Raw genomic sequence first — 20,711 nt, 5'->3', positions numbered from 1 at the left:
TAGGTTGATAGAACCCAACTTCCATGTTGTGCTGCTCCTTCAGGGGCCCACATACCAAGGAACCTTGGAAACTCTCTGAATAATATCCTGGGTACCTGTGAATGCTACCAATAGCCCCGTGAGTGAGCTTGAAAATGACCCTCTGCTCATCAAGACTTCAGAGGCCTGCAGCCCCAACCAGCGCCCTGACTGCAACCTTCTGATAGGTGGTCTTAAGTATTTCAACAAAATAGCAATTACCAAATAATAAGCAAAAATCAAGAGTCTCCCAATATGGCAATTAATTCCATTAGAGAAAAACTTAAAGGTGAAGACTCATTCAAATTACAAAAGAAAAGCAATGCTGTTAAGCCTCAATGATATAAAAATGTCTTCCAAAGCAAACCCAATGGCAACAAAAATAAGAAGTTATACTTAGAAAAAATATTAACTGAGAAAATGGGAAGAGTATCACATTCCTGATATAAAAGATCTAATATAGCATAGAGTTCATGATTAATAAAATGAAGTTACAGATATCAAAATCATACATTGATTGTTAAATGAGAAAAAGCCTCAGTTTTATGTTAACATCTATAATTTGTAAGTAAGAGTCAAGAGCACAGGTGTACTTCATCCTGAGGAGAAGAGGGACCCAGACCCTCCCCAGGACATTCACTTTTCTCCTTTTCCTGTTCTGTTAATATTAACAAGTCTGCAGAGATTGGGACAACATGAACCAACTAGCTAATGATGAGCTTTGGGCATTAAGCTCTAAGGTCATACTATTGTAAATAATTGGCCTGTGCCTCCAGCTCATTATTTTGCCAGTTCTTTTTTTAATATTTATTTATTTAAATTGGAGGATATTTACTTTACAATAAAGTGGCAGTTTTTGCAATATCTTGACATGAATCATCCGCAGGTGCACATGTGTCTCCATCCTGAGGCCCCTCCCATTTCCCTCCCCACTCTATCTCTCTGCGTTGTCCCAGAGCACTGGCTTTGAGTGTCCTGCTTCATGCATTGAACTTGCCCTGGTCATTTATTTTACATATGGTAATATACATGTTTCAATGCTATTCTCTCAAATCATCTTACCCTCACATTCCCACACATAGTCTGAAAGTTTATTATTTACATCTATGTCTCTTTTGCTGCCTTGCATGTATGATTGTTACCATTTTTCCAAATTCCATATATATGTGTTAATACACTGTATTGATGTTTCTCTTTCTGACTTACCTCACTCTGAATAATAGGCTCCAGTTTCACCTACCTCATTAGAACTGACTCAAATATGTTCCTTTTTATAGTTGAGTAATATTCCATTGTGTATATATACCACAACGTCCTTATCCATTCATCTGCCTATAGACATCTAGGTTGCTTCCATGTCCTAACTATTGTGACCCCATGTCTTTGTCCATCCTTTGTAGGAACCTTCATCAGAAGGTCCAGCCTGAGTCTGTCTTCCTGCCTGTCCTGAGGAGGGACCCTGAGACTTCATCATATACCAGGCAGGAAAGGGGCAGTGAGTCTTTGCTCCTTAGCCGTGTACCAGCAGAGATGCAGCCCAGCGCAGTAAGTACTGAGGGAGACAGTGATGGATGAAGGGAGCGTTGAAAAGGTGTTTCCTCTTCAAGAAGAATAAACATAATAGTTGTTATAGAAAGATGCTATTGTTGTTCAGTTGCTCAGTCATGTCTGACTCTTTATGACCCCATGGACTGCAGCATGCCAGGCTTCCCTGTCCTTCACTCTCTCCTGGAGTCTGCTCAAACTCATGTCCATTGAATCAGTGATGCCATCCAACCATCTCATCCTCTGTTGCCCCCTTCTCTTCCTGCCCTCAGTCTTTCCCAGCATCAGGGCACCGATCTATGTGGGTTTGGAATAGAGCCCTTTCAAGTTTATGTTCATGGTTCTGGTTGGGGTGTTAGAACCCTCATTTAGAGTTCTGCTTCCACCCTCACTGGTTCTAGCTCTTGCTGGCTGGCATCCCTCGTACCAGAGCAGCAGCAAGTGGGTCTCTGTAAACTTTCCCCTAAGCACTTCAGTTCATTATGAGAGAGGTATTGAGCATGAAGATAAGCATTAGCAAGATGACATGAATCACAATATCATATACTGTTATGGAAGGCTTCCTAAGTGTCAGATTCTGAAGTATGTGTTTTCTCTCCTGTTTTGTTTCATCTGAATAATCTCTCCCAAAATACAGGTGGGCACATTATTATTATTATTTTAACTGAAGGAAAGAAGCACAGCATTCTATGTAACATGTGCAAGATCATGAGTTAGAAAATGTTAAAACCAAGTTTGAAATCAGTCAGTCTCATCAGACTGACTCCAGATACAGGGCACCTGGGCATTCTTCCTGTTTTCACCCAGTCATGTCAATTTCCATCAGTCCTGGCAGAGACTCCCTGCTCACTGTGCCTTCCCCTTTGTAGTTTCTGACATGCTGCAACCACTGTAAGAAGAACGTCTGTGATCACAGGCAAATGTCATAGAAATAATGAGCACTTGATGCTCCAGGGTAGATCTCTCTGTTGACTCTGTTCCTGGATTTCACTTCACCTGTCCACTTTCTCCTCTGTACTTATAATCAGTTGCCTCAATCATGAAAGGCGACACAAAATCAGAGTCTTGGGGTTCTACCTATTCAGGAAAATGAAAACCTTGAAAAAATATCTGATATGCCTCTGTGTTTAGACTGAGATACCTCTGTTTAAAGCTGTGCCTCTGCTTGAAATTTTGACATTTAGGGTATGGGACTCAGAGAAGAGAAATTTAATTTTGAATCTTGTGTGCTCCACACATTCTTAATATATTATGGGGCAATTTCTCAGAATCTGTGAGTCTTAAAATTGTCAACTGAGTTGATTCCTCATTGATACAAGCCCACTGAATTTGAACTAAATGAATAATGGTTGCCCTCTATGCAATAACTCTGTGACAGATACATTAAGAAAAAAGGGCAAAATACATTTTTATATTTGTTACTAATAATGATAATGCTAATTCTCATGTTATCAGATTGAAATATCTGTCTATCTGATGTTATCGTTTCCCTTGACAAGGCGTATTATTTTTTTATACAAGTAAATTCTTCATATAAGAAGAGAAATATCTGAGGCTCATTTATTTCTGATTCCTCAGAGCCTATACCTTGATGGCACAGAGAAGGCACAAGGAATGAAAAATCTCCAGTTAAGTGTTAAATAAGCCCTTCCATTTTTCATAGAAACAAAATATGGGTGTTATAGCCACACTTTCTGGGAAACAAACTCACTCAGAAGGACAATGCAGATAGTGGAGTGCAGTTTATTACACTGGCGGGCCCAAGGCAGAGTCTCCTCTTAGCCAAGGACCCCGACCAGTATTTGTGAAAATCTTTTATACCCCATGTGTACATGTCCAAACCCACCACCCCAAATTCCTTGAGACTTACAAAGGAAGGGTAAATACAATCACAATAACCCCATCATTCATGTGTTATGTGTTCAAACAGTTAATAACCAATAAGCCCTCGGTTACATTCCAACCAGTTAATAACCGATAAGCCTGTGATTACATTCCGATAGATACTGTCTGGAGGCAGGGGTGATTAGAGTATGTTGTCTCTTAGGTGATGAGTAACCTGGATACGATCTTCAAGGTTCCCTTGTCTGGAGGGGGTCTTCTTCTTCCATTGTCGTTCCCACAGGCCCTAAGCAGAGAGTTCAGAGTCCATTGGGTAGGCAGCCGAGCATGATCAGCACAGACAGGCCTGAGATAGAGTCCTGCCCCTATGAATTCCTTCTTCATGGGCAATATGGCTTCCACACAATGACCATTTGTGCCAGTGTTTTCATCCTTTTCAGAATGTCCCACAGGACTCGAGACAAGATAAAATGGTGCTTGTTTCTGTCTATGTCATAGACTTTCTTTGGGACCTATTATTTTTCATTTAATAGCACCAGCAGCATTAAATCTTTGAAAAGCCATTGCAGAAATATTCATGATAAGAGGAAAAAAGAGTTGGGAAAGAAGGCACATCTTAATGGATGGCTGAGACACATTTTAGTATTTCATGTTATTTATGCTCCAACTTGATACAGGAAAGGCTTTGATCTCTCTGCCATATAATCCATGAAAGGTCATTAAACTGAGGGGATTTTATTTTATTAATACACATGCTATCCCAATAATGATTGAAATTCTTTATATTAATACAAATGACCAAGTATTGATTAGGTTCCAAATTTCCCTTAGGTGCCACATGTGTTCTAGAAGTGGGTATTAGATGCCGGGGTCCAGTCTCAGCAGGATCCAGGGGTACCCTCAGGATGAACGGCGTCAGTGAGAGAGAGAGAGAGACCAGACTGGGGGTATGCAGCAGGGCCTGGCAATGCTTTATTTTTTAGCGTAGCTTTTATACCCTAAGTTAGTACATTTCTAAGGGGAAGATAGTTTAACATTACATCAGCTTGTCCTTCACGAAACCAGGGTGTTTTCTGCATACTTCTTTGTTTATGAGAGTCTTGTACATTATCTTCTGGCCTTGGGGCCTATTGACATTTTATGACCTAGGTGAATGCAAAGCTGTTTTCTGTAATCTATTCTTTATTGTTCCATTTTGCCTTGAACTTAACAGAAAACAGAGAAGTTGCAGTCCTTTTGCAGAAGTTATCAGTTAAATGTATCTAAAGGGTTTACCACACAAAGACTCCGCAGCTCCAGTGAGGTAGCCCCAGTTTAGCATTCCTGGTTAAAATTAACAATTCTAAACTCTTATTTTTCTAAATCTTTAACTATAACCACTTTTAGAATAATATTTTTGTGTTCTCTAATAGGGCTTCCTCACCCCTGAAGGGCTCTGTGCCTATTAGGGCCTTCATGTGATCAGGTTCTTTATGCTGTTTATGATTAAGGTGTTGTGAGCAGCCATGTGCATTAGTATGCATTTGCCAGGCAGGCTAGAATGCCAGCAAAGGGGTCTAAATTGAAACACTCCTTTCATCCTGGATAATCTTATAGGATACCACCATCTGGGGGACATATTGATTAAAGTTCTAAGTTGATTCTGTTTGGAGAGAGATTGGGGAAGGCTGTCTACCTGTGTCATAGAAATTAGGAAGTAGTCTAATATAGCAAGTATCAGAAAGACAGAGATCATCTTTAAGGTGAGCGCCAGAGCAGCTTTTCGAAATTCCGGAAGTTTTGATCTGCTTTGCTTGTCAGGTCTTCTCCTCATGACCTTGTCATGGGTGGGATCTCGTGTGCTGGCTCCCAGCAATTAGACTCTTTTATTTCCAAGAAGGAACAGAACCACAGAGAGGCTGGGAGATTTGCACACACTCCTCTTATAAGAAGTAAAAGACCCAGAACTCAATCATTAATATGCTTATTTCTTCTGCACCAGTTCTCTGTCATCTCCATATAGCTAAAACATATTTCTTTTCAAAACTATTTTGGCCCCTGAGGTAAAATGAAGGTAGAAGAATTGATTCATCTTTTTTGGTTCAGGGACTTCTCTGTGAATTGTGGGACTGACACAGCATTTACAGAGGCCATAATGGCCCCAACATGAAGGATTATAGGGTTTTCAATGACTCATTATGCATTTTGCCTTCCAGTTTTGAATGTAAGGTTGAAAAGATTTCTTATACAAGATGAAAATATCAACTGCACCTATTATGAAATTATCACAAGACAGACTTCAAGGATATTTTCAAAAGATAGGCTAATAAAAGAGAATGCAGTTGGCAGAAAATTATTTTTCTTCTGAAAAAAAAATGTATGCAATTAACATAGTAAATCTGATTATGTCCCAACTGTTGAAACTGGGAAGACTGTCACTCACATATGATATACAAATTCCCATTTGTATGATACAGAGAGAAGTATAGAATTTTCACTGGACTGTTGTAAGCAGAAACTGATACAAATAAAAATATAATACATGAAATATGAATTAAATATTTATTTGATATATCAATAAAATATTTTAAATAATGTATTATATTTAAGTATATGAAAGATATATCAGAAATTTGTTAAATTTATAATAATGTATATAGTATAAATTTATGAACTGAACAAAATGTTTTCTTTTTGTGTGTCAGGAAAATATTTGAAGTATTGTTTGTAGTTCACAAAGAGACTTAAGCAAAACATTGTGGTAAACAAGTTCATTTCAGGGGCAATATGGATAGTATTCTATTTAGAGAAGATTTTACAAAAGCTGGTTATAGATACATAAATGAATACTGACATTATGAAAGCATTTCCAAGGAAACATACCCATCAAGTTCATGGCACTGGTTGCTTTTGGCAATGTGTATGCTGAGGAATGGGATGGAGCTGAGACACCAAAAAAAAGTTAAATTTTATCTTAACATTTCAAATCTCTATGAAATATGAGATCTGAAGCAAATATTATTAAATGTATATACTTTAAAATAGGTAGGGGTTACTGATGATAGCATTAACTGGTAAGGTTAACAGAGCTTCTACTAATGGTTGGGCAATGTTCTTAGGCAGTATTTGTCAAGCCCAGCTTAATAACACAGTGACCAGTAAACTCACTTGTAGATCCTAAAATTGGTTCCAGGCTGAGGCTGGGGTAACTGAGTATTTTTTAAAAAGACACATGTAAATTTAGAGAAGAGAATGGCAACTCACTCCAGTATCCTTGACCAGAAAATCCCATAGACAGACAGGTCTGATGGGCTACAGTCCAGGGGATCTCAAAGGGTCAGAGTTGACTTAGCGACTGAACAGCAACAAAAACAGCAACACATAAATTATCAACCAACACATAAATTTCAGTATTGGAACTGAAAACCACTTGTTTAAGCAATATAAATGATTTTTAAGACTTTATTTCAATAATCCTATTAGTGGTTGGTTTAGTTGCTAAGTTGTGTCCAACTCTTGTAACCACATGGACCAAAGCCTGCCAGGCTCCTCTGTCCGTGGGATTCACCAATTAAGATTACTGGAGTAGCCTCTCCCTTCTCCAGGAGATCTTCCCAACCCAGGGATCAAACCACGGTGTCCCACATTGCAGGCAGATTCTTTACCAGCTGAGCCACAAGGGAAGCCCAAGAATACTTTGTCTAGGAGGGATAAGAGTGGGCAGCCTATCCCTTCTCCAGTGGATCTTCCCCACCCAGGAATCAAACCGAGGTCTCCTGCATTGCAGGTGGATTCTTTACCAACTGAGTTATGATTGAGCCACCAGGGATAGTATAATATTCCTGTTAGGAATATCCAATTATTATCACAATTTTAGAGATCAAGAGATGGCCTAGAGGTGTTTACATTATATTAATTAGAATTTTTTCTCAGTTAAATCAGAATGTGACCTGCTAAAATAATGAAGCTGAGTTACTTTCAGGCAGCAGAAGTAAGAGAATTGTAATCCCTTTACCAGGAAGGGTTGACATGAAAATCTGTTAACTCGACCTAAGGAGGCTGGGTCCTGACCTGGCTGTGGGACCTTAGCTGGGACTGAAGTCCTCTTCTGTAAATAGGCAGGTTTATGATCAGAAGAACCACACCATCAGGTATACGAAAAGGGACACATCAGTTAATATTGGAAATGCAAGTCTAAAGCTAAACAAAAGTTCATCTCACATCTCTTTGGATGACTTTTTAAAGAAAAAACTTAAAAGAAAACAAATATTGGTGAGAATGTGGAAGTGGGGGAACACTTGCACCTGATCATTGAGAATGAATATTGGTACAGTCATTACAGAAACCAGAATGGAGGTTCCTTAAAAATTAAAAACTGAAACTAATTGAAATAGATCTGCCATAGGCCCCAGCAACCCCACTTCAAGGTAGATGCCAAAGAAATAAAATTAGATGCCAAAAAAATAAAATTATCTCAAAGAGATAAATGCATTTCTTGTCAATGTGATGTTATTTGAAATACTGAAAATATAGATAAATGTCTATTGACAGATGAATAGGTTAAAAAAAAAACCAGCTAATAATTCTGGCTATGTTCTTGAAATCTGCTAACAGAGATCTGCTTAACTGTTACTACACACACAAATAGAAACTATTTCTATTTGAAGTGACAGGTATGTTAATTAACTTGACTGTGGTAATCATTCCCAAGGTCCCTGTATATTAAATCATCACTTTGTATATCTTTAAAAAACCTTCATGTTGCACAACTCAAATATATGCAGTTTTGTCAATCACTTCAATAAACTGAAAAAAGAAAAGACAATGAAGTTGTATTATCCTGCCAGCACAGAATAATGTCCAAAAATATTACATTGGTTTCTCATATCAGACATTTAACTGAGACAGTAGGGAAACAAATAATCCTATATATAATTTTAAAATTTCCTGAAGGATTCTTAAATTTTGTTATCATTTAAAAATTGAAAGTGCTCTGTATACTAACACCATATTTGTAGTCACCAGCGCTGTATGATCATAAGTGCTTAGTTAAACAATAATGATCAAAATTTGAAGCCCACCAGAACCTGCCTGCCAATGCAGGAAACATAAGAAATGTGGGATCCCCCGGAGGAGGGCATGGCAACCCACTCCAGTATTCTTGCCTGGAGAATCCTATGGACAGAGAGGCCTGGTGGGTTACAGTCCATAGGGTCACAAAGAGTCGGACACAACAGAAGCAACTTAGCAAAGTCAAAGATATGAAGTCTATACTAAATGACTTTTTAAAAACAACTGTGGGACAAGTGTTCCAGTGGCTAAGACTCTGCAATCTTAATGCAGCGCACACTGGTTTGATCTCCGCTCCAGGAACTAGATCCCACATGCCCCAACTAAAGATTCCTTATCTGCAAGGGAGATCAAAGATACTGCATGCCCACAACAAAGACATGGCATGTATAAGTAAAAAATAAATATAAATTTTAAAAGAAGATAATCCTGATTTTTGAATAATCAATTATTTCACGAAATAAGGAAGACATATGGAACAAAGGATGATCTAAAACTCTGAATGTAGTATAAAAGTATGTTCTGGTTAGGAGCATTCATTTTTAATTTAGAATTCAGATGATACTGTCCTGCATTTCATAGAGATTTGTTAATATTCTAAATGAAGGAAATATCTAAAATTATATATAAGTAAAATAAGATATATATAAATATGTTCTAATTTCTGTACATTTGAATTGTGCATTTTCTTAGAGGGAGAAGGAAATTTCTGATCCTGTACTGTTTCTAAAGAAGTAGGCTGTATTTTACTGAGATCAGGGATGTAATACCTCTAACATTCTTGTTACCTTTCACTTTTGGGTCCAATTTTATAAAGGAAGAGTGTATAGACACAGGTGAATAACACAGAAACCAATGAGGGAACAATTCTAAACAGAATTTATCACACTGACAGATATTGCTGAAGGAACTAGAGTGTATAATCTTAGAAATGAATTGCTTGAATCCAAAATATTATCACAGTGCTCAATGCCCATTTACTTATTTCCTTTGTTTCCAGACCCCTTTTCTTTTTCCAGAGGTGTCCAAGATACACAGAACTGGAAATCTAACAAGGGTCTCAGAATTCTTCCTCATGGGACTCTCAAATGATCCAGAACTAGATCCTTTGCTCTGTGTCCTCTTCCTGTCCATGTACCTGGTCACTGTGCTGGGGAACCTGCTCATCATATTAGCCGTCACCTCTGACCCCCACCTCCACACCCCCATGTACTTCTTCCTCTCCAACCTGTCCTTGGTTGACATCGGTTTCATCTCCACCACCGTTCCCAAGATGATTGTGGACATCCAGTCTCACAACAGAGTCATCTCCTGTGAAGGATGCTTGACTCAGATGTCTATTTTTATCCTTTTTGCATGTATGGATAGTATGCTTCTTACTGTGATGGCCTATGACAGGTTTGTGGCCATCTGTCACCCACTGCACTACGTGGTCATCATGAACCCGCGCCTCTGTTGCTCCTTAGTTTTGGTATCCTTTTGTGTTAGCCTTTTGGACTCCCAGGTGCACAATGTGATTGTGTTACAACTTACCTGTTTCAAGGATGTAGACATTTCTAGTTTCTTCTGTGATCCTTCTCAACTGCTCAACCTTGCTTGTTCTGACACTTTCACCAATAACATAGTCAGCTATACCATCGGTGCCATGACTGGTGTTCTCTCTATCTCAGGAATCATTTTCTCTTACTATAAAATTCTTGTCTCCATTCTGAGAGTCCCCTCATCAGGTGGGATATACAAAGCCTTTGCCACCTGTGGTTCTCACCTGGCAGTTGTTTGCTTATTTTATGGAACAGCCCTGGGTGTGTACCTCAGCTCAGCCATCTCACGGTCTCCCAGGAAGGATGCAGCAGCCTCGGTGGTGTACACTGTGGTCACCCCCATGCTGAACCCCTTCATCTACAGCCTGAGGAACAAAGACATCAAAAGGGCCTTGTGGAGGTTCCTTATCAGCACAAACTCATCTTAGGATATGGCAACCCATTTGAGTGTATACTAGAAAATGTAGCAAAACTAAATCTGGAACTCTAAAAATTCTACCTCTTTCATGACATCATTTTTATAGCTCTTATGGCCTTCATGTCTCTCCTCACTTTCTACCTGAATATTATTTCTCTATAGCTTATTCCCCTGCCAATGCAGGAGACACAGGTTCAATCCCTGAGTCCAGAAGATCCCTGGGGGAGGAAGTGGCAACCCACTCCAGTATTCTTGCCTGAGAAATCCCATGGACAGAAGATCCTCTTGGGCTACAGTCCACAGGGTCACAAAGAGTCAAACAAGACTGAACATGCACACACACACGTTTTAACATGACAGTGAAGAGTTCTAGATCCTTTTTGTATCAAAATCACTCCTTGACAGAATCTCATTATATCTATAGAGATTCTATATTTTTATTTTCGGTAGCCCAAGCATCCTCAAAAGATGAATAATTCCCCTTTAATATACCAAAATTTTACAAATTTTCCAAGCTGTTATATATTTTCAAGAGTAAATTCTATTTTCAAATCTGCACATGCTGTTATGAGAGCTGCAAGTCATTGCTCCTCAGCCTTGACTTTTATTGCAATCATCTGGGAAGTTTAAAATACTGACCACTGGGTTTCACCACCAGAGTTTCTGATTCAACTGGACCTGGGTGTAGTCCAAGCATGAGGATTTTTTTTTCTTATATATATATTTTTTTCATTTATTTTTATTAGTTGGAGGCTAATTACTTTACAATATTGTAGTGAGTTTTGTCATACATTGACATGAATCAGCCATGGAGTTACGTGTATTCCCCATCCCGATCCCCTCTCCCACCTCCCTCTCCACCCGATTCCTCTGGGTCTTCCCAGTGCACCAGGCCCGACCACTTGTCTCATGCATCCAACCTGGGCTGGTGATCTGTTTCACCATAGACAATATACATGTTTCGATGCTGTTCTCTCGAAACATCCCACCCTCGCCTTCTCCTACAGAGTCCAAAAGTCTGTTCTGTACATCTGTGTCTCTTTTTCTGTTTTGCATATAGGGTTATCATTACCATCTTTCTAAATTCCATATATATGTGTTAGTATGCTGTAATGTTCTTTATCTTTCTGGCTTACTTCACTCTGTATAATGGGCTCCAGTTTCATCCATCTCATTAAAACTGATTCAAATGAATTCTTTTTAATGGCTGAGTAATATTCCATGGTGTATATGTACCACAGCTTCCTTATCCATTTGTCTGCTGATGGGCATCTAGGTTGCTTCCATGGATTTTTTTTCCATTTATTTTTATTAGTTGGAGGCTAATTACTTTACAATATTGTGGTGGGTTTTGCCACACATTGACATGAATCAGCTGCTCTTGGGTGGTTCTAGTGTGTGCCCACGGTTAACAACTACTGATCCAAGTCAAGTCTCTCTTTCAAAGGTGAACTTTATGCCTTGGGTCCTAACGTTCCTCATGGACAAATGCTGAAGATCCAAAAGAGATCAGAGGTCAAAGGGGGAAGAAATGAAGACCCTGATGTGGTAATAAGCAATGCATTTTCCCCATTATTTCCAATAAATTTCTTCACATCGCTTCTCTACATCGTACACCTGGCCTATGTTTTAGGGTGGGGCATTTGAAATCACATTCCATCTTGTGGTCTATGTTCCATCTTGTGTTCTTCTTAACACACATTCAGCAGTGGCCTGCAAATGTCTCTCCACTCTAAAAGCTCAACGGGTCCCTTTATACCCCTCCAGCCCTTGGTAGAGTAGCTTTGTCCTTCAGTTATGATCACTATGGTACCACTTTCTTCTTTCTTGTCTTTCAGTCTTTCAATAACATTTTAACCAACTCTCTATATTAAATATTCATCTATAAACAGCTAATTGGTTTCTATTGCTTTTTTGACTGAATCTTTACTGATATTGTAGCATGGGATATAAAACTACATTGTATGATGCCTGCAATTTCTTTTTTTTTTTTTTTTTTGAAGCTTAAGCTCATCAGCACAAACTGAGTTTTATTTAATTCCAAGTGATATAACCTATGCACACGTTTCCCTTCCAAGTTTTTTCACTGCTAAAATTGCCCTTACAGAGATCACAAACATTGTAAACTGCATTTCATTAGTAGTTTATCAAATCTGCCTGTCAACTGACACATTCTGTATAGAGCCTTAAAATGATGTTTTGAGAGCATTTATAATTACTGAAAGCAGATGATTCTGTAAAATAGGTAATTACAGATCTTTAAACTGACAACATACATATATTTAAACATTTAATAGAAGTTCATTTCCTTCAAAAGTAATTTTCTACTGCTTTTTCATAAAAATATAAAAAGACAACATCTGTAGTTTTAAAAACCCATATTTTACCTAAATCAAGATTTTTCTACAAACGATACCTCTTTCCAAAAATTTAAAACACATCACAAAATAATGTGATGTTAAATCAAATAATTTCATCATGACAGAGTATTTTACTTTTAAGAAATACTTAGCAGTATTTCTTTTTAAACTTTCATGCTAGATTTCAACTGTGTATATACTATGTAAACACACTAGATTAATCCAAGTCACTCATATTTATGCAGTAGACTCATATATGATGAGTTACCATATAAACAGTCATACCACATTGCAAAATGGTAAAAGGCAATCTTTATGAAAACTTTATAAAAAAATTTAGTAAAAGGCAGCCAACATCACTCTAATTTTCTGTAAAAACTACATCTCTTCCTCCTACCCCTTTGAATGGTATCTTTTATAGCGTATTGACACACAAAAGTATTTATATCCCTTTTACATAAGTTAGCTTTTTAAATGACTGTTTTCTTTTCTGACACATTGAATTTATCCAAAGGCACCAAGACTACACTCCTATGTAGTTTCAGAATTTTTGCTCTTTTTTAAGTTCCTCTAGAATCACTTTCCTAAGAAAAGGGTAACTCTAAGAACCAGAAGAAAATGAATGATAAAACACAGTAACCTGAAACTTGTACCATCCAAAAGGTATAAATTTATTAACAGGTTTCTTGAACTTTTCATTTAGGACAAGAAGTCAGAACAACTTTCCAAAAATAAACACAAAAATAGAGCACATTCAGTAACAGTAGGAAAACTCCTAAGTTTCTAATGTATTAAATCTCACATAATAACATACAGCCAAAAGCATTAGAAATTCACTGCCAGGTATTATGATGCTTTGTCCTGAAAAATGTCTGATACACAGCACTAACATGGAACAGAGTATGGCATTTATTTCACAGGGAGAAAAGATAGGTTTCATCACAAAAACAGATTTACTAGATTTCAGCTTTGATTAATTTTAGAGATATATTTTAAAGATAAAAAAGAAAAACAAGATTCACCCCTAAAATAAAAAAGTCTTTATATATATATATGTGTGTGTGTATATGTATATATATATATATATAATCCATTATTAATACTTTTTATGCTTTTACAATGTGAAACATTTAGAAACTCCTGAACTCTAGAAATGTTGGCCAGTTAACCTATTTGGCCATAACACATTCTGAATTCCCTTCTGAGAATCACATTAATGTTTTCAGTCCATTAGTCCAATATGGATGGAGCAATTCTATTTCTTTTTCTTCTTCTTTGGTGGTTCATCATCAGAACTACTATCTGTGCTGGTGCTGCTACTACTGGAAGAGCTGGAATCTGAGTCTGAATCAGAGGATGAGGAGGAGCTTGTGGAGGAAGCAGAAGACGATGAACTGGAGGAGCTTTCATCAGAGTCACTGTCCTCTGAGGAAGATGAGGTAGATGTCTCTTCACTCTCTGATGAAGAATCACTGGCTGAACTGTCGCTGCTATTGCTACTGGAACTGGTTACACTCTTAGACCTTTTCTTCTTGGTCTTTCTTTCTACATTAGCTTCTCCAATGCTTTGTTGTAATAACAATCTGTTTTCTTTTTCTTTTAAAGCTTTCTTTAGTTCTGCTGTTCTTGAAGGCCTATGTAGGTACTTTATTTTTCCAGTGCATTCATAAGTCCAATGTCCAAATTCCAAGCATTTCTGACATCTTACATGTTGCTTAATTGCTTCAAATGGGGCAGGAAAAGCCAGCTGGCCTGGAGGTTGAACGGGAAGCTGAAGGTTTACGTCGGCGAGAGTAGGGGGTGTTGGATGCGGGCTACAAGCTTCGCCTGGTCACTCGTGGGGTGCGCCCACCGCTGCCCACCGGCTGGGTTGGGCAAATCGGCATAAATCAGTTAGTAACCAATTCCTGGACGTCCCCTTCGCGGGAACTAAACGCGAGACTCTCTTCAGTCACCCCTAGGTCCCGCCCAGTGGCCTTACGCAGCCGTCTTCCACGAAATCGCTAACACACAGACATCAAACTTCTCGCCCCGGCCCAAGCCCCTTGTGGGCAGGCGACGTGTAAGAAAAACGGCCACCCTCCGCCAGGCCAAGCTGAGGATCCGACACCGACCCCGCTTCCCTGCACCGCTCAATAGCCCGCTGACGCGCTTCTCTCCGCCCCCAGCCCGCCCCGCCGCCCAACTCCGGCCGATGCCTGCAATTTCATGATTACAAAACATGCACAGGTAAGAAGGGTGATTATCCATAATATGTCTTAGTCATGGGTAACCAACTGAAAAATAGGTGATGATATTATTTTTCCAATTACACGTGGCTCTAATGATGCCTAAAGATCATTAAATCACCCAAGTCATCACAACAAATGTATCTTCTTTCATATTACTGTGGGATTGCAAAGGACCACATTTTCAGAAAGGGAAGTGTTTCCTTTGAGCAGTGGCATCCTGGTTAGGACTTCACCATGCTTCCCTGTCTTCAGTCAAGATAACTCAGTTTTGGGGCTCCTTTTGTTTTCTACAAGATAAGCTTTAGAAACTCCTTAGAGATGTCACACATCATTTTTGTGGTAGTTATCTTGGTGGTCTGAAAGCTTTCTATAACTAAATTAATTTGCTTTGCATTTTTCAGCCAAAGTTAAACACTTATCCACTGCATTGATTGAAACATAAATTGTAAAGAAGGGAATCCATGTAACAGAAGATGAATTCATATTATTCAGTGGGAAAAGATACAGCACATTAAAATTACTAGTACTTTTAAAATATTATATTAAATATATGTCCTAAAAGATTATATTTATTCTCCATTCATCCCAGCAAATGATAGGCAAGGAATCTTGGAAAAGGCCAAAGGAAAGTTTCTTTCTTGTGTATATGGTTTAATTTCAAGGATGCTCTGCAAAATTTTCTAGCTGTTATTTTCAGACTGCACCATCTTAAAGATTTCTAATAAACATATGAATTTTTCAATTTGAGAATATTAGAATATACACATTTGAGTATTAATCTTAAACTTTCTACAACATATGTGAAATGCCTTTCCATGATGTATAACATCGGCAAAATGGAGTAAATACACTTGCAAGACAAGGTTGGGTGAAATTACTGCTATATTTAAAAAGGATAACCAAGAAGGACCTACATGGAACTCTGTTCAATGACATATGGGAGCCTGGGTGAGGAGGGAGTTTGGGGGAGAATAGTACATGTATTTGCATGGCTGAGTTCCTTTGCTGTTTAGCTGAAACTATCACATTGTTAATCAGCTATACCACATCACAAAATTAAGTCCAAAAGAAAAAAAAATTGGGGTGAAATTAAATGATTAAAAAACACTGTGAAAATAATTTTGTTTAAAGATGTCCCCAAATGACTAGAAAATGGGATAAATTAGATTTCACCTTGTCATACAAGACAGCTTTTTGCGACTAATCTGTCTTATTGTCCTCTTTTTCTGGTTATTATTCCATTCCACTAATTTTTCTGGAACAGTGGTAAACACAAGAGACATTCTTCTGGATTCAGAGGCACCTGTTTCCCAACAAAAATAGAGCATAAGTTTTTCCTAGCTTTATGGAGAAATTATTGACATATAACATTGTGTAAGGGCTCAGACAGTAAAGACCAAAAACCATAAAACCCCTAGAGGAAAATATAGGCAAAACACTCTCTGACATAAATTACAGCAGGATCCTCTATGACCCACCTTCCAGAGTAATGAAAATAAAAGCAAACATAAACAAATGGGACTTCATGAAACTTAAAAGCTTTTGCACAACAAAGGAAACTATAAGCAAGGTGAAAAGACAGCCTTCAAAATGGGAGAAAATAATAGCAAACGAAGCAATAGACAAAGAATTAACCTCAAAAATATGCAAGCAACACCTGCAGCTCAGTGCCAGAAAAATAAATGACCCAATCAAAAAATGGGCCAAAGAACTAAACAGACATTTCTCCAAAGAAGACATAACAGATGGCTAACAAGCTCATGAAAAGATGCTCAGCATCACTCATTATCAGAAAAATGCAAATCAAAACCACAATGAGGTACCATTACACACCAGTCAGGATGGCTGCTATCCAAAAGTCTACAGGCAATAAATGCTGGAGAGGGTGTGGAGAAAAGGGAATCCTCTTACACTGTTGGTGCGAATGCAAACTAGTACAGCCACTATGGAGAACAGTGTGGAGATTCCTTAAAAAACTGGAAATAGAACTGCCATATGACCCAGCAATCTCACTCCTGGGCATACACACCAAGGAAATCAGAACTGAAAGAGACACATGCACCCCAATGTTCATCGCAGCACTGTTTATAATAGCCAGGACATGGAAGCAACCTAGATGCCCATCAGCAGATGAATGGATAGGAAAGCTGTGGTATATATACACGATGGAATATTACTCAGCTATTAAAAAGAATACATTTGAATCAGTTCTAATGAGGTGGATGCAACTGGAGCCCATTATACAGAATGAAGTAAGTCAGAAAGAAAAACACCAATTCAGTATATTAATGCATATATATGGCATTTAGAAAGATGGTAACGATGACCCTAAGAGACACCAGAAGAGACACAGATGTAAAGAACAGACTTTTAGACTCTGTGGGAGAAGGCAAGGGTGGGATGATTTGAGAGAATAGCATTGAAACATGTATATTATCATATGTGAAATAGATCACCAGTCCACGTTCAATGTGTGAGACAGGGTGCTCAGGGCTGGTGCACTTGGATGACCCTGAGGAATGGGATGGGGCTCAGGATGGGGAACACATGTACATCCATGGCTGATGCATGTCAATGTATGGCAAAAAACCACTACAATATTGTAAAGAAATTAACCTCCAATTAAAATAAATAAATTAATTTTTTTAAGATGATGTAATGTAATACTACTCATCCATAAAAAAATTGAGATTTTGCAGTTTGCAACAACCTGGATGGATTTGTAGGGTATTATGGGAAATAGATGGAGAAACAGTGGAAACAGTGTCAGACTTTATTTTGGGGGGCTCCAAAATCACTGCAGATGGTGATTGCAGCCATGAAATTAAATGATGCTTACTCCTTGGAAGGAAGGTTATGACCAAACTAGATAGCATATTAAAAAGCAGAGACATTACTTTGCCAACAAAGGTCCGTCTAGTCAAGGCTGTGGTTTTTCCAGTGGTCATGTATGGATGTGAGAGTTGGACTATGTAGAAAGCTGAGCACCGAAAAATTGATGCTTTTGAGCTATGGTGTTGGAGAAGACTCTTGAGAGTCCCTTGGGCTGCAAGGAGATCCAACCAGTCCATCCTAAAGGAGATCAGTTATGGGTATTCATTGGAAGGACTGATGCTGAAGCTGAAACTCCAATACTTTGGCCACTTCATGCAAAGAGTTGACTCATTGGTAAAGACCCTGATGCTGGGAGGGATTGGGGCAGGAGGAGAAGGGGACGACAGAGGATGAGATGGCTGGATGGCATCACCGACTCAATGGACATGAGTTTGAGTAAACTCTGGGAGTTTGTGATGGACAGGGAGGCCTGGCGTGCTGCGATTCATGGGGTCACAAAGAGTCAGACATGACTGAATGAACGAACTGAACTGAACTGATGCTAAGTGAAATAGGTCAGACAGAGAAAGACAAATTTAAAAAAAAAAAAATCTGACTACAATGCGGTAGACCTGAGATTCAATCCCTGGGTCAGGAAGATCCCCTGGAAAAGAGGATTGATTGCAACTCACTCCAGTATTCTTGCCTGTAAAATTCCACAGACAGAGGAGCCTGGCAGGATAGTCTATGGGGTTGCAAAGAGTAAGACATGACTGAGCAACTACCCCTTTCACTTTCAAGATGTACAATAGGATGTTTTGATACATGTATATATAGTGGCATGCTTACCATCATATTTTACTGTACAAACAACTACCACTGGTTTTCATATTCCATGTCCTGGAAATCGAGTTTGTCACTGACCCTAGTATCTTGTTCCTTCTATTCACTATGAAATAATTTCAGTTTAGTAATACATTTTTGCCCTGGACTAATTCATTTAAGTGCTTCAACACACAGTCTCTCCTTTTCATATGTGCCTGTAAATATCTGCCACGTGTTCTCTCTTAAAAATACCCTCTGGTACTTATCCACACACAGGTAAGTGCCGTTCTTCCCTCCACATCCAATTTGATTTTGGTATAAATTAAAGTTTTCTTCATATCACTCAATGACAAACCAATCTCTGTATTCCTCAGCAAAGAGGTCTCTAAGTCAGGAAGGCTGAATGGACAGGATTCAGAAGGTTACATCACACCAATTTCCACCTACATCCCACTTTATACGGTAGGAAAAAATCGGGTAAGCCCGAATACATTTTATTTATTAAAGTCTTCAAGAGCTGAGGCCACAAAGGTATCTAAAGAAGATATTTTCTGAAGTTAGCTGATTGTTCTCTAATTACAAAAAAATCAGAACACTTGGAATATTTGTTACATTTTGCCATGGAATGGCTGCAGGTTGTGTTGATGTTGATTCAGGGGCTCTCCTAGTGTATCAGAAGCCAGGGGTCTACTTGAGACTGCACGACCTGAAGCAGGAGAGTGGGGTCTACAGAAGTACCCAGTGGAAGAGGTTTGACTCAAATGGTAGTTTGTGTCCAGGGAAGCTTTGCTGGGAATATGCTGGAAAGTAGAAGGACAGGATCTGAGTCTTGAATTGCTTGGAGCATAAAATCATTATAAAGATGAGGGCTGTAGTAGAGTAGGGGAGGAAGGGGCAGGATCTGAGATGTTTTCAATGATCCCAAATGGTGGTGATCATTATTTTGTGCATTTCCTTCCCACCAAGTTAAGATGTACATAGTGACTCGATTACAATGATGAGAATGTGGAAGAAGTGTTGGGAAGTCACTTCTGGGAACAGAGTAAAGTAATCTGGTTTTCTTTCTGGCTCCTCTTTCTTGCATTCTTAATGGCTCACATGGATAAAACCCAGCTTCCCTGCCAGGAGGCCATGTGTCAAGGAACTGAAGGAATTCTCTGGACAATATTGTGTAACAGGTGAGTCCCACCAACAGCCTCATGAGTGTGCATGAAAGTGGACACCTGCTGATTCAGCCTTGAGATGCCTGCAGCCCTGGCTGACACCTTGATTAAAACTTTCTGGTAGGCCTGTTGAAGTATTTAATTAAAGTATCAAATATTAAATAATAAGCAAAAATAAATATTTTTCTAATATGCCAATGCAATTTGTTTAGAGAAAGTGCTTAGAACTGAAGATTTGTTCAAATTAATAGAAAAGTTATCCTTACAAATATTAACTGTGAAAATGGAAAGTGTATCACATCCTTTGTATAGAACTGATCCAGCATAGATGTCATGATTGATACAATGGATTTGAAGCTATCAAACCACATTGAGTGGTTGAATTGAGGACAGAAGTCTAAATTTTATATTAAGATCCAGCTAGTTAGAATTAATAAGTAAGAGTACAGGAGAATTTCCTCCTGAGGATAAGAGGGTCATAGACCCTTTCCAGGACATTCACTTTTTTCCTTTCCCTGTTCTGTTAATATTAACAAGTCTCCAGCGATTGGGACAACAGGGACCAAGTGGCTAATGATGAGTTTTCAGCACTGAACCCACAGTTAATATTGTAAATACACAGTGCCTCCAGCTCATTAGTTTGTCTGTTCTAATATCAGAAATCCACACCTATGTCTCCATCCATTGTAGGAACCTGCCTCAGAAGGTCCAGCCTGAGTCTGTCTTCCTGTCTGTCCTGGGGAAGGTCCCTGAGACTTCATCACACACCAGAAAGGAGAGGATCAGTGAGTCTGTGCTCCTTGGTCATGGACCAGCAAAGATGCCACCCAGCCCAGTAAGTGCTGAGGGAGACAGACATGGATGAAGGGAGTTTGGGAGCATGATGATTTTTCCTCAACAAGGCA

At 38.7% G+C, this 20,711-nt stretch overlaps 1 protein-coding gene and 1 pseudogene across 1 annotated transcript; one reads left to right on the top strand and one right to left on the bottom strand.

Moving 5' to 3' along the window:
* Nucleotides 1–1,035: 1,035 nt before the first annotated feature.
* On the top strand, nucleotides 1,036–10,423 carry LOC122440929 (annotated as a pseudogene).
* Nucleotides 10,424–12,423: 2,000 nt separating this feature from the next.
* On the bottom strand, nucleotides 12,424–14,659 carry LOC122440928 (zinc finger CCHC domain-containing protein 10-like). The gene is made up of 2 exons (XM_043467588.1): nucleotides 14,626–14,659; nucleotides 12,424–14,525 (listed from the first exon to the last, which is right to left on the bottom strand). The coding sequence occupies exons 1-2, from the start codon at nucleotides 14,657–14,659 to the stop codon at nucleotides 14,029–14,031; spliced, it is 531 nt and encodes a 176-aa protein (XP_043323523.1). The 3' UTR covers nucleotides 12,424–14,028.
* Between the last annotated feature and the right edge of the window lie 6,052 nt (nucleotides 14,660–20,711).

The sequence above is a fragment of the Cervus canadensis genome, chromosome 4 (assembly GCF_019320065.1).
Source record: "Cervus canadensis isolate Bull #8, Minnesota chromosome 4, ASM1932006v1, whole genome shotgun sequence".
Classification (NCBI taxonomy): Eukaryota; Metazoa; Chordata; class Mammalia; order Artiodactyla; family Cervidae; genus Cervus; species Cervus canadensis.
Note: the sequence above shows the minus strand (reverse complement) of the source record. Positions and strands in the feature narration are given on the sequence as shown.